Raw genomic sequence first — 15,474 nt, 5'->3', positions numbered from 1 at the left:
TCACTTTCACTTTGAAATTGTACCAAATGAGCATTTAGTGGCATGAATGCCTCATAAAGAAGACAGAGATATTTCAGAATAATCGTTTCTATCATTTGAACAGCGCTATTTACTCCGACAATCCACAGTGCTAGCGTCTTTATTTTTTTCCATCTTTCCGTAAAAAAATAAATTTCACAGTTGATCTGACCTGATAATGAGTAAAATATGCGACGAATAACTTGTTCCTCCACGTCATATACCTTGAAGGACTAATGTGGGTCTGGGAAAATCGTGTGCAGACGCAGAGAAGGGATACCTGGGAGATGGAATGAAAGTGTTAACGCTGAGGGGAGAGGACGATAATGTTTTAGAGTTGTCTGTTCTGAAATGATGGTTCAGCCTGATCAGATAGGATTGTTTTATGTGACTACAGGTTTGCCTAGGCACAGACATCCAACGGTGATATCTAGTAGTATATTACCTCTGAGAATGACAGCCTGTCTGCCAAGAATAGCTGGTAGGGAGAAGAGAGGCATCTCCGCCAAGCCGAGACCTGGCGTTAAATCCCCGAAGAGTACCATGGCTATAGGACAATATATTTCTTGATTCAACAACAGCCTCTTGCTTGGCGTTGAGCTTTTGGTTTTGGAACAGTTTCAGATATTCCTTTCTATTCGTGCAGTCACTTGTATTGCAGAGAGTACTTCTGAGTTCACTGTTATCACATGTAAATCAGTCGTTATCGGTCCAGTAGGTAGCTCCCTATAACATAAACACTTCCAACCAACAACTGTGGTTAGACCATAACCATTTCAGGCGGCGGGATACAAGGGGCGATAGCAAAGAGATCTGAGCGGACCTTCACCCTAGCATATGGTGGTGGTATACGTGCGTCACTGACTGAACAGCCAACTGCTCATCACTTGCTAAGTTGGGAGCTTTGGGTCAGATTGTACAATATGGAGGCATATTTGACCGCCGAGAACATGTCAGTTGTGTGGTTAGTGGTGTATCGGGTCATAGGCACAAAATCAGTGGGCCCTGGTTCAGAACAGCCAGCTCACACGGGTGGTATATCTGTTGACTTAGGTTACAGAAGTCCCAAGTTTGTCCATACAGATGACAGATGTCCTTCTAACCGGCCTTCATTAATGGGACAAATGAGTTAATAAAGAACTGTAAAGAGGTTTAAAATCAAAAAGGGGTCCAGAAAAAAAAAATTCAGGCCAAGAACGCTTAGTAAGAGATCAAGAAACGGACGGTAACATCAGATCAAAGAGGTGAAGTACAGAGCTGAGAGATGAAGAGGAGAAGGAAGGAGAGAAGTAGCACATGCGGCTGGCTCAACTGAAAGAAAATCATTGAATCAAAACGTTCATAGCTTAGTGCCATGGATATGACAAAACCGGAGAAAGAACAACTGTTCATCATGATGCACGTACATGACACCTAAACTTAATAGCACCTAATGTACACTCAAGATCAAAACCTCAGCCAACTAAAATAATCCCCACAAGGGTAGCTGACACGGGGGATTAAGTCGACCTCTCTAGCTACTTTTGACATGAGCGGTGTCTTTGGATGCACCCAACTCGTTCTGTGAGGTCAGCGCGATTATCCTTAGTCAGGTCAAGTCAGTGAGACGCTCAAGTGGGGGAGGAACGATACCGAGACATATGAGGAACTAAAATAATAGCTAAGGAAGAAGCCCTTTAAACAGGACGCTTTATCAACTGCATTCCTTGTACCGACGACTTTATCATTTTCCTTTTCCAGCTCATCGGATCACTTGAGATGAACTAACTGATCTGTCTTCTCAGGGTCTGGCGAGCTAAGGCTGGTAGAAATCACAAAAGATAATCTCGGATAAAGCCAAGCGCCACAAAAGATGGTATCGTGGTCAGATATTATGTCCTCAATGACCGCCGCATTATTTTTTCCATTCCGGTGCCGAGATATCGCCTGTGTGTAAATATCAATGAACGGAACACGTAGGTAGGCCACAAACACTTGGAATTTCACTCTTGTATACACTGGGCTCAACACTTGGTGTTATTCCTTCCAGAACGACGTGAAGAGGAGGAACAAGAACTACTGCAGGGGATGACGGCCGGAGGGTGAGTGTGGAGAAGCAGCGAGGGCGGCCACTACTACGTGGGAGTGTGGGACAGGTCCTCTTCCTCCGCCTAACTCTGGAGCTCTTACTCAACCTACCAAACCTGTTATGTTTCTCAGGCAGCCGTCATTTGAGTGCGGCATTACACTGTACTTTACTCTGTACATCGTCAGGCAAGTGTGACTTTCTTTTTCCCGTTGGTGTTTGTAACTGGGCATCTGAATACTTAATCGGTGGAACATGACAATTCCGACTTGTTAGAGTACAGTGTGGGAAAATCATTGCTTACCTTTAAATATCACGAAAAGTGTAATAATATCATGTAGCTTACATTGTCTCTTGTGTATTTAAATGCTATATTTTTTTCCAGAAGCGTCCAGATAATGAAAATTAGTTTCGCCGGATATAAGTCGGCCGTTCTCAAGAAGCTAATGAGTGTAGTGGGCAGGTGAGGGCTAGCGTGGGTCGGGTTACCTGGTGTGCGGGAGGCGGCCGGGTCCGATATGTTCTATCCCAGGTATTCGGGTAACAGCGCGTGGGAAGGGCTACCCGACACTGTGGAAACTGACACCGAAAACCACTTGCTTCTGCCGAGCGGCTAGACGTAAACATAACAAACTGGCTATCTTGTGGTTGGCTTCATTGATCCGTCGAGTTGGTGGGGGCTCACGGCTCACAGCGGCGGCTCTGTAGTCCTTTGGTTCGCTAATCTTTTCTTTAATTGAACCGTCGGGAATGCAGATAAGAGGCAAACATATACATATCATTATCAACACTTACCTAGGGCGACGTTTCCTTCCCACTATCGTATTAAAAGATAAAAATTTCCTTTTTTCCCCCAGGAATTCTGACGTACTTTTCCTACGCTCCAACTGTCTTCACATTCAGTCTCCCAAAATCCCAAGATTATCTTTCCCTTCGAGGCATTTCTCTCCCCTTTAATATATCCTGGTGGCGGTGCTGTGCACGAGTCAAGGCCCCGCGGCAGACTAGGGGCGAGGACCCAGCTTCAGATGGAGTGTGGACCCGTAGTGGAGGCGAATTTTCATGATATTTTGTGTGTGTGTCGCCAAGGGTAGCCAAACGCATGGTCGACGATCCACAACCTGAGCTGCCAGGGTTGGGTGGGGGACGCGAAGGGGGTTGTGTGGGAGAGGGTAGCACGGTGGGAGGTGTCTGGGGCGTACGGTCTCGCGGGGGGGAAGAGAGAGAGAGAGAGAGAGAGAGAGAGAGAGAGAGAGAGAGAGAGAGAGAGAGAGAGAGAGAGAGAGTAGGGAAACTGAGGTGAGGAGTTTAAGTGAGCGGCCTTATATGCCATAGCTAGGGAGAGAGGGGTCAAGCGAAGATAGAAGACACAATACGCCACTACGCAGATGAACTGACGGAGAAAAACACAGGCGTAAGAAACAAGAGATGAATTACATCGTTTGGCAAAATTTACAAATCAAACATGCGACTCGACCACCCCTGTGCTTAACAGACCATTGTACCGTCGTACACTCGGCTGTAAAGAACACTTCAACGTGTTAAGACAACTCGCCCCCTCCCTCCCTACACTCCGTCGCACAGGAATACTCACGAACACCGCATTCAAAGAAGGTCGTTCTCCCGTTCACAGACCACAGCCATTCATCAGGCAGTGTGTGTACAGGGAACTCGATGTCTTGGCGGGATAAAATCAGAAGCACCACCCGTGACGTTTTATAATTGACCAGTTTAGTCAAGAGGCGAAGTTTCTTCTTTTTTAGTTCTGTGAGCTCGCCAGATCTGGCAGTTTGTGAACGACATGAGTTTGTTTTTCTGCCGCGCGAGAAGTCAGACCTTGATGGGATCAGCTGACAAACACGTCCTGCGAAGAAGCGCTAACGTTGGTAACTCTTGGGGGTGTATTCCCAGCCATGTACAGGAGGGAGGCAAGGGCGGGGCGGGTGAGTGATGCAGTTCCTAGTACATTGCGTGCTCTGTACGGGTTACGAGATCGTCGTAGAGCAAGTTCTTGTACGACTACCGTGAACACATCATGGGCTGTGATTTATGATCGTCACGTGATGTGAGATGCGGTGTAGGAGAGAGAGAGAGAGAGAGAGAGAGAGAGAGAGAGAGAGAGAGAGAGAGAGAGAGAGAGAGAGAGAGAGTTAGTTAGTTAGTTTGAAGAAGTTTCCCCGTCGTTGCCGGCGCGCCGTCTGTCTGTGGTGCATCATTAACACCAGCTTCGCGCGAACCCATGTGGTCCTGGCCACCCGTCCCGACCACCATCGCCCAAGACCTTGAGAGTGAGGAGCGAGGGGCCCTAGTGTGACGTCATTATCAACTGTGGGGTGTGGGTGGTCACGGGCGGGTGGGTTGCTGAGGTGCCGACACAGATGCCGCCCGCTGCCTTCGACACGGGCGGGCGCAGAACATGTCATGGGTCGCTGCCAGCCAGGGGTGGCTTGGATGCCCTAGTAAGATGTGCCATCGTTGGGCTGGTGAGGCAGGAAGAGGAATACCACAACACACTCGCACACACACACAGCTGTAGGGCCGCCGTCCTGGTAACTGTAGTACCCAGGTAGATGCCAGCCACCATATCCTCGACCATTTCATTCATGGTTTCCAAATATAACTACCTAGAATATATCAATGATATCACATTCCTATTTTCTTCCAGTCCTGAGGTATCATCAACAGCTTTTTCACTGTAGCCCGGCTCGTACCTAAGGCGACACTCACCCCCGCAGCCTGGCATTAGTGTTACCACCGCCCAGTAATCAGTAGTAAGTCCCCGCCGCGCCTCAGTTCCTGCCATGTGCTGCTCAGATGTGCCGTTTAGTGTCTCACAAAGTGGCAGCGGACCATCCATTACCAGGCCAGTCAACACCAAACGTTTCACAGCGACGCACCGGGGATGTAATAAATTCTGCAATTGTGACAATCTTGACTTAAATGTTTGTTTCATGAGTGTGGCCAACTGCTCTATGTCAGGATTATTTTTTTATGGCCTTATCTTGCTTGGAGATGGTGAAGCATTTATTGCGATCTTTATGTGACGCTTAACTGCATATATCAACACGAACGCTATACTAAGATCCTGTGCCATGAAATCTCTCTCTTTTCGAATATCATTTTTGTCTACATAACAGTGGGAAGGATTTGGAAAACATAACTCGCTGGTAGAGTACCGATAAGATCAGTTGGTTTCTGTACATACTTATCTTTCACTTAAAGCTGTTCAATTAGGAATTTCCTGAAGGGAAAACTTACAAAGACGAATTAGAGGCAACAGTTTAACTGTTACATTTATAAAATATGATGTTTTAAGTGAGAATAAATATCACAATACCGTTAATAATAAGCTGAAACATAACCAAATCCCTGGGGATAGGGGATTAAGAATACTTCCCACGTATTCCCTGCGTGTCGTAGAAGGCGACTAAAAGGGGAGGGAGCGGGGGGCTGGAAATCCTCCCCTCTCGTTTTTTTTTAATTTTCCAAAAGAAGGAACAGAGGGGGCCAGGTGAGGATATTCCGAAAAAGGCCCAGTCCTCTGTTCTTAACGCTACCTCGCTAATGCGGGAATTGGCGAACAGTTTGAAAAAAAAAAAAAAAAAAAAAAAAATAACCAAATCTAACTGAACATAATTTATCTTAAACTATGCTAATTAGAGCGTTAAATTTCCGATAACGTGGCAACGGAAAACGCATTATCTAACACTAATCTAATCTAACCTACATGATCCCGATCCTTACTAATCTAACGTAACCTAACCTGACCTTCACCTAAACTAACTAAACTGATAAGATTATGATTTCATAACGTTAATCAATTCATTATTTTAACCTTGGGCTACAGTGCAAACAGTTTGGATGCAATGAAATGTCACTGAGGTATTCGTTAATGTAAAAGAGATTCGTCTATATCTCGCCAGATCAACCTCGGCGAACAACAACTGACTCACTTCCCAGGATCTCTCATCCACAACTGTCTGCATTTTCACCCCTTGTGCTAATGCAACGGCGTGATATGAGGGCTTATAATGACCAAGGTAATGAGACTAAATCAGTCACAGCGAGTTAGCTACTGTAAAGATAAGAGATTACATCCTACGTATCATTGGGTTAACTGGGACCCACAATGCTTACTGTACTGCTGTAGACTCTAAGAAAGGAGTTGTCATGTCGCCACGTCCAGCTAAGACATAGGAACTACGTTACGATATCACATCGTACGTATAGTTAACACTGGGAGAAAATTCTACCCTCTGGAAGAGTGGGTCAGAGCGTGTTTTGTTATGTGAGAAGCTGTCAGTGTCATGCAGAGCCAGGCGTGTCATATCTTACTCAGCCTTCACACATGTTTCACATTAATGCCATTCAAGGTTTACACAGGGAAGGAAGCACTTCGTCGTCTGTCCTTGCTATGTTTCTAGTGTGACACACACACACACACTTTATATATATATATATATATATATATATATATATATATATATATATATATATATATATATATATATATATTTATTTGTGTGTGTGTGTGTGTGTGTGTGTGTGTGTGTGTGTTTTATATCTTCACCTTTACGTCCCTTGGGATCGAACCCTGAATCTTATAGATGATAGATAAATAATTGTGACGAAGACCGTTACACCTGTACAAGTTATCCAGCTCAAACCACGTTTTCTGTGACGATCATTTACATTATACATCACGTTGACTGGTGGCCTTTTGACCATGAGGTAACCCGCCAACATACTGGGAAGGTTTCGCTCCAAATCGACACAAGTCAATCCAAACATATCTAATTATATCTATAGTATGTATTAATACACGATATCAATGGAAACTCTCTACCACTGTGTGCCCTTAGTCGATCTGGAGTAAAATCTACGCAGTGTGTTGACGGGTTACCCCTTGATTAAACGGTTACCTGCTAAGTGATGTGACATCTCAATAATGATCACAGAAAACGTGGTCTGAATAGGTAACTTTTAAGTCAATCGTGGTCTTAGTTATTGGTATCATTCATACAACCCCTGGTTCGATCCCAGGGCACGCAATGGCGAAAGATTGAGGTCACTTTCATGTGTCAGTACATGCTACATCTATATGACGCAAAATTTCGACTTGAGGGCGCAGCAGTCGGCCGGGCTAACCCAAGTGTTCATCCCTCCCTATTTATGTTTTATGGCTAACACTCGTGTTACCCCGTCTTCTTGGTATACGTGTACCATGTCTTTTACTCCAATATACATGGAAGCATGTATGTATGTGTGTATACTCTCTCTCTCTCTCTCTCTCTCTCTCACACACACACACACACACACACATTCTAGCTTATGCCAGGTACCTATTCAAACGAAGAGCCCTTAAGAGAGGACGAACAGGTGGGTGGACTGTGGACCGGCTGCCGCGACCAGGGTTCGAACCTATGCTGATTTCATCCCAGGTGGTCCATGGATGCATGGCGGCCAGTAACGCAAACCGCTACGTCATAGAGGTCCTTGTATACAAGTACAGGAGTAAAGATATGGAAAATATATACAAGGTAAAGATACAGCAACATGAGTGTATTAGTCTGTCTCCGTAATGCGCAAATAGTCGTCACACACACACACACACACACGTTTCTGTGAAATTTGTAATGAAAGAGCAGGAACATGCGTACCTTAAGCCTAAGATGCAGTGAGAGGGTTTAGAAGGAAGGAAAACTGGGTACTGTGGTGTCCACCCACAGGGCGATTATAAAATTGAGGGAGAATAAGGGGGCGTGATAGACACTAGGGAGGTGGTAGATGGTAAGAAATGGAATGAGTAGGCTGTTCACTTGTGAGTTAAGATTTTCAGTGTATGCATGGCTCAAGATGTGGTGTATGAGGACTAGAGGAAAGCCCATACAGTGCCATTATACGAAGGGAAGTGGAACATATGCAAATGCTGAAGTTGCAAAGGCATATGTCTGTTCAGCATACCTTGTAAGGTGTATGGATGGAAGGTGATTAAGGTTTGGCACGCAAAGAGAATCAGACTGCGGTAGAACAAGTCCGGCTGTAGGAATGGAGGAATGGAGACTGCTTGAAGGGATTTTTGTGAGAAGTACATACAAGAATAGATGGAAGTGTATGTTACATTTATGGATCCAGAGAAGCGTATGATGGGGTTAAGAAAGATGCCTTGTGGAAGGTGCTATGAATATGCAATGTGGGAGAAAAGCAATTAAAAGCAGCGAGTCTTTCTTGACAGAGTAAGGCTTGTGTGCGAGTAGGAAGAGAGGAGGTTGAGTTGTTCCAGGTGAGGATGGGTCATCGTCAAGGATACGTGATGATGCCATAGTTATTGAATTTCTTTATTGATGGAGTTATGAGGAAGGTGAACGTGAAGGAGTATGAGAAGGGAGCGGGTGGTGGACGTGGCGTGGACGGTAAGCAAGGCGCCTTTTGTGAATGAAAACGCCGTGGTGAGAAACTGAAGAAGCTGGTGTCCGAGTTTGAGAGTGTGTGTGACACGTATATTGAAAGCTAATGTGAATGAAAGTAAAGCTGTGATGTATGAGGGGGGGAGAGAGAGAGAGAGAGAGAGAGAGAGAGAGAGAGAGAGAGAGAGAGAGATGGGTTCGAGTGTGTGTTTGAGTACAGAAAGCCTAGGAGGAAGTGGAATATTTTGGATACCTGCAAAAGTGAACTTAATAGCGGGTGAAATAGTGGGACCTGAAGTGAATCATACATTGAGTAAGGAGACGAAGATCCTCGGCGTAATGAGGAGTGTGTGGAGAGAGAAGTCATTCCCTGAGGGCAACGATGGGTATGTTTGTTGGAATAGTAATCCCATCGGTGCACCGTCGGTGCTAGTAGTGGATCCTAGATAAGAAAAGACCAGAAGAAGGTTGATGTTTTGGAAATGAAATGCTTAAGGCTATATGTGACGTTGAAAGGGATGATCAGTGTAAGGGTTGACAAGGTAACAAGGTAACAAGGTATGGTGGTAACCTGAGTATGACTGACAGAACTGCACGCGTTGTGCTGAAGAAGGGAAGACCAAAAATGAGGTTGAAGGATGGAATGAAAGCTTTCTTGAATGATCGGGGTCTGAACATGCAGGAGCGTGAGAGGCATGAAAAGGATACAAAAAATTGAAGCATGATATACAGGGAGTGACGTATTGTCAATGGGCTGAATCGGGACATTGGAAGTTGTCCAAGGAAACCATTGATAGGTCTTTGGGGTTGGGCAGTGGATAGAGGTTTCTGGTTTCGGTGCATTATATACATATAGCAAACAGAGAGTGGTTATGAGCAAGGGAGGTTTCAGTGATCATTCAGAATCCTACGGGCGCACCTTTATAAAGATGCCTATCGGCAGCAACATTTTGACCACCCTGTACATCATAAATATCAACGAAATCCGTTATCAAGTTGATCATTATAAGTGCTATTATCTTTATCACAACAAATTATATCATCACAGAGTCTTTTTCATGCATGACGTTCACAACTTCGTGATAATCCGCAACGAATTTCTATCATTTTCCCGAAATCTTCTGGGAACCAAATGAATAAATCAATAGATACTGGTAAAGTTATTCAAAATTAACCAGTCCCTAGTAACTGGTGGTGCAAGAGTCAGTGTGTTCGTCAGAATACTTCATGAACGCTTAATGAAAGTGATTATTCCTAACCTCTCCACTAACAACACGAGTCTTTCCACATCACTCTTGAACTCTCTCGTCCTTGGAGCAAGTGCATCCAGAAATCGTAACAATGTCGGTTATCCTGGACGCAATTCATTATCGGGTAATTAAGGAGTAACATGTATCCGGGTTGCGTTAGTACTAATCTTGACAAAAGATAGTGATACGGATAACAATACGAAATGGATAAATCATTCCTTAAACAGCTACCAGTGCCGAGAGTAATGTTACGTTTTATCCACGAATACATAAGTCACGGTGGGATGGTTATGTTTGAATATAGGCCAGTCGACAGTCTTAAATAACCACCAAAGGAAAGAAAAAGAAAAGAGAACTTTCTCTTGAAGTGTTCGAGTGGGACTCCGTACACACTCACTGCGTATGTGGCGGCCGAAGTAAACTGCGATTTGATGGTGTGTCAGAGGACATAAGGAGTCAGCCGTTGCCGGAGGAGGTTTTCGAGTCAGTTCCTTCAGAAGGGGAAGTCTTACTACTGAATGAGGACGATTCACGTCCAGGGATGAGGGTCGTCAGAGATCTGGGTCGTGAACGGCTGAGACGTTATAGAGAAACTGCCCAACTTAACGAGGGTTAACTAGAAAAAGAATAATCTAAAACTAAAACAAATGCAACCGAAAGAGTATCTAAGTCTTACAAGAAAGAAAAATATGAAAAGTATTTATCCACCCCTCGACCACTAGAAAGACTTAAAAGGCGTGAATAAAACTTCAAATATCCTTTAAGACACTAAATTTTCCCAAACGATGAAGAAATAAAATGCAGCAAATGATAAGATTGTGTCTTCCAAGAGTTCATAAAGATGAAACAGAAAGAGATTGAATTAACCAACGAGGAGGAGGATTTCTTCGGGAAACCCAAGTTTTGCCGACGCACACTAACATCCTTAATTACCTCAAAGCAATGAAACCAACTCACTGTTTTGCTCGAAGAAATAGCCTCCGTCACGGGTAGTTTGGTAGTTAGCGGTAATTAATCATCAAAGAGAAGAGCCCTCGTGTAGATCACATCATTATGTATTTGTCATGTTCCCTTAAAGATGAAACGCAACATTTTTAGCCAAGTAATGTGGAGAGAGTTAGGTCGAGTTTGAAGTGTGTGTGTGTGTGTGTGTGTGTGTGTGTGTCTCAGCTCCGACAACTAATATGTAAGAGGAAAGAGTTTTCCTGGTTTAAAGCAGGAAAACGAACTTATAAATGTTTATGACACGTTTAACAAAGGACGTGGGAAATTGCCTCATGATGTACGAATGAAAAACCTTAAACCTCCTTTATAGGACCAAAAGGACAGTGTGTCAGGAGGAGTCCACCTCCCCAATCTTAATTCAGTCCACGTGTGACACTATCGCATCATAGTGTACTCCTGGAAACTCACTATTAATCTACCTATTTTTTCAGTGTCAGTAAATCAAGATTACTTAGCGAGTGATGTTCGATATACAAATCTAGACAAGATCAGAGAAAGGCCATCATATTCCCCCCGCAGTGAGAGAGAATGTCTCTCCAGAGCTGGAGACGAGTTGGTCAGAGAAAACGGGTACCTTCAGCCGCCTGAAGGTGGAACAGGAGTAAGTCGGGCTAACACTCACCTGCGGCGGGAGAGGAAGGTGGGAGTAGCAGCAGAATTCAGTTATTTACAACACTGGTCTATCACACATACGATCATTTCATGTTTTCGTTGATTTATGATTCTCTGATTAACATCTTGAATAATCTAGACATATAAGGGTAAAGAAATAAGGCAATATAGCTATTTAGTCAATATGATGAAGGATTCTACACGTACATTGATCATAAGGCCCATCCATATATGAGAACGTTAGTAGTCTTGGAATCATATTGTATATCAGAAGATATTTCCAAAGATGGTTTTTAAGATGATGTTGACGGCCTTAATGTCCGTGGCTGTCGATCAAGCTAAAACCGCAATATCCAACCCAACCGACTCACAAAATTAATATACTCATGAATATTTGGCGATGTACGAAAAGTCGACCTATCCTAGAGTATCTTGATTTATAAAAGATTATTCCTTACAGTATTTCCCATCTTGTCTGCGTGAATGATATATATATATATATATATATATATATATATATATATATATATATATATATATATATATATATATATATATATATATATGCTTCCTTTTTTTTTCTAACATGACTTTTTTTCGCAATTAACAAGATTAGTAACGTTGCAAACATTTAGAAACGAGGATATTCTACTCTCTTTTGATTATTTGTATGAATTCTAAATTAACCGAGACGCTCACCACACAAGCAGCACTACTAGAAATCAACACATGCAATCTAGCGCTATGTAACACCTGGGTGCATAACCTTCTTTCGCTTTTTCCCCTATAGCTTGTGCTCCTATTCTCTTCTCTTTCCTTCCATCTCTGTTACACCGTTACACAGTCACAGTTAGAGGATGTGAAGGACTGCGCGCGGCCTGTCAATGCAGAGGACGAAAGATGAACCGCGTGACCCACTACTTACTGTGATAGATAAAATAAGGCAGAGATAGATGAAGTAAGGCAGAGCGTGTGTCCACGAAGTTCCAAGGATGAGATTGGCAGGGTATGTGAACTGGCAATGAGGCAGTGTGTGCGAGTCGGCTGTGAAGACACTGTGCGGAATATCAGCGAGGCAGTGTGAGCGTACCGACAGTGAAGGACAGTGTGGGGACTGACTGTGGTGAGGCACAGTGTGTGGACTGCAAGTGAAGCAGAACATGTGGCCCGGCACCTCTGAGGCAGAACGTTTTACCCAGCAGGGCTGAGGAGAAAGGAGGCTTAGTATGTAATAGTGGCTCGTCGTGCCAAGAAATAAAGGAATAAAATATATATCCCTGCAATACCAAGAACAAGGAAAGCAAAGGATGTGGCTCAACAGAACCGGAGATGACAGAAGTACAGCGTGTGGACTGGCACTACTGAGGAGCAGAGAGTGTATGGCCCGGATTAAAAAGAGGAAAGAGGCAACGAGGCCAGGCGGTAACATGCATATGAGACTTAAGCGAGGCCTCACTCTAGCTGCTCTGCCTCAGGCCCCGCACATACCTAACGTTCGTCTTGCATGAGAGAAGCAGTGTGTGGCCCGGCATCGCGGAGGCCAAGAGAGGGCGTGTATCCCGGTAGTATCAAGTATGGGTGAGACATCGAGCGTATGGCCCGGCAGTACTGAGGATGAGTGAGGGAGAATGGGTGGCTCGGCAGCACCGAGAATGAGAAAGGCCGACTCTTTGGCTTAACAGCGTCGAGGATGAGATAGGTCGAGGATGTGGTATGGCAGTACAGAGGATGAGAAAGGCAGAGTGTAGTGCAAGTGATGACAGTATGTGGTGGCCAGGAGTCAGACGCGCCCCTCATGTCGCTTCCTCCTGAACACAGCTCGACACAGGCCTTTGTGAGCCCTCCTGGTGACAAGAACAACCACAACGGATTATTTGACATTAAAACAGAAGTTTCTAAAGTGTGCAGTGTAAGCAGTGGGGCTATTTTCTCGCTTGCGTCTACTGCTGTACTTCCTGGTGGTGTTGCCAGAATATAACAAAAGTTACTGAAGGCCGCGATGCATGCTGAAGTGCGATGCTGATGTGCTATGCTGACGTGCGTGCTGCTTCTGGCTACAAGTGGCACTGCCATTTTAGCACCGTGAAAGAAACGATGCGCAGGCAGTGGTAAGGCAAAGCACAAAAGAGGGGAAAAAAGCATAGGCAAGCAAAATCATGTTTTTTTAATTACCTTTAGAAGAATTCTCGCCAAAGTAATAGGAACCGGACACTGAAAAAATTAAGACAAGACATTTCATTATCACGACAAAAAGAAGGAAAAAAAAATATTCGAATAACATCTTTATAGGAGACAAGTGGTGTAGCTTTTCGGCTTACGACCCTTGTTCTTACAGCCTACGCTCTCATATGCTTCTTGCCTTTTACTTTAATTATTCATACATTAAAGAAACAATTCAACTGTCAAAATAACACGACATACTGATATTGCATTCACAAATTTAGCTGAAGGAAGGAATTATATATACACATTTTTCCCCTGCATAACTAGTACAAAAACGGAGAATTGGTGGGGTTGGGAGAGGAGGTGGCAGTGTTTCCTCTTCTTCACACTAGATGGCAGAAGAAGCCGGACCGCGAGTCATTGTCAGCACCATCTGTTGGCACAAGTTCAAACCAACCATCCTCTCGCGCGCGTTCGTACCCACAGAAGTTTGTTTTTACTGAACAAGGTGATTATAGTGGGGAAACACAATGACTTAATTTCGAAAACAAATTATGAAAACATAAAACATGATAATATACATTTCCTGCAGTGGACTGAAACATGTAACAGTTTCATAAAATACAAATAGCATTTATAATTTTCTTAAATCTTTGTTTATATGAAATCGAGCGAATTTTATGGAGCAATGGTTATGTTACGGATAAAAGAAGAAACTTTTTTCAGTCAGAAAACGGTGAAGGTTCCTTTAATACAGCGTGGCTAACTGTCCTTACAAATATATCGATCTTCTTATCGAGCGCATGACGGTAATTCACATTGCATCTAATACTCAGACGATATACTTCAGCTTTTTGAAGCAGACAGCCACTTTTATCTGGTCACATCTTTACGATTTTTTTTATATGCTCTCTACCATTAAGTCCTCGAGATATTTTACCCTGGACTTGGCTGATTTCCGTGAACTCGACCAGCCCTTGTGGTAAAGGTGAACTAACGGGCGGGTCCCGTTACAAAGATCAGAAACTTAGAGATTAAATGCGAAGTTTCTTCTCATACAGAACACTTGGGTGTTAGACGGCGCGCCGTCACCTGTTCGGCTGCGCTCACCACCATGACTAGGTATGTCCACACACCCGGGGCTCTTGTTGAATAATTCTGTTACCCCGCCCTCCGTCACCCCACACCGAACACCACCGAGGGACGACCATCCCTCCACACTCACACCACTTACAGACTCTCAGCTCATCATCTGTTGCGTCATTTGATCGTAGCCTCGCACGGTAACAGACGAGTTTAGATATCGATGCATAGGAACAGTAGAGTCAGTGAAGCGTCCTGTACAATATTTAACTCTACGGGATGTTCATGCCAGGTTAAGCAACCCGTCAGCGTATAAGTGTCGGTGTCCTGAGCGAAATCAAGGGAAATGTTTGCGTTAGGTCCAGCAACAAGTGTGAACTGGTTGGTGCAGGATTTCTAGACCAGTTTTAGGGATCTTCGCCTCCGTATAGTCAGTGTAGCACATAGGACCAACTCTAGGTGATGTTCGCGTCATGTACATCCACTAACAGTAATCACTGTTGGACTAGCTGTATCGGATGCTGACGCAACGTCCACCACGGAGCTAACCGGTCAGTGCAACAGCCCATGATCAGTTCCAGATGTTCGTACCAGTTCCAGCAACCATCTAACTAGTCAGCGTACGAGAGTTGCCCTTGACCAACTCTACGGTATAAGTACGCCAGATCCAGCGTCCAAATAACTACAGCCCTAAATCAAGGATAAGTGACGTTCATGCCGGGACCAGCCACAGGATAACTCGTCAGTGTAGCTGCCCTTGATCAACTCCTCGGGATATTCACGCCAGGTCGAACCAACAACAATGTCTCCTCTGTGATCACACCGAAACAACCAGCTAAATAACAATCATCGAAATTTGATTTGGCTGCTT

At 44.2% G+C, this 15,474-nt stretch overlaps 1 protein-coding gene across 11 annotated transcripts in view; it reads right to left on the bottom strand.

The window, feature by feature from the left end:
- Positions 1-15,474, bottom strand: part of LOC139755028 (paired box protein Pax-2-A-like) — a 231,974-nt gene that overhangs the window by 131,149 nt on the left and 85,351 nt on the right. For 9 of the 11 annotated variants that reach the window (XM_071672971.1, XM_071672970.1, XM_071672979.1 and 6 more), the window contains one exon: positions 13,530-13,568. The exons of 1 other annotated variant lie outside the window; for it this stretch is intronic. In XM_071672971.1, coding sequence (XP_071529072.1) covers positions 13,530-13,568 — 39 coding nt within the window. Of the gene's footprint in view, positions 1-463; positions 2,122-13,529; positions 13,569-15,474 lie in introns of those variants that run through there. One more of the 11 variants, XM_071672974.1, reaches the window with a different exon arrangement.

This window comes from Panulirus ornatus, chromosome 18, assembly GCF_036320965.1.
Source record: "Panulirus ornatus isolate Po-2019 chromosome 18, ASM3632096v1, whole genome shotgun sequence".
NCBI lineage: Eukaryota > Metazoa > Arthropoda > Malacostraca > Decapoda > Palinuridae > Panulirus > Panulirus ornatus.
The sequence above is the reverse complement of the archived record's forward strand: the minus strand, read 5'-3'. Positions and strand labels throughout refer to the sequence as shown.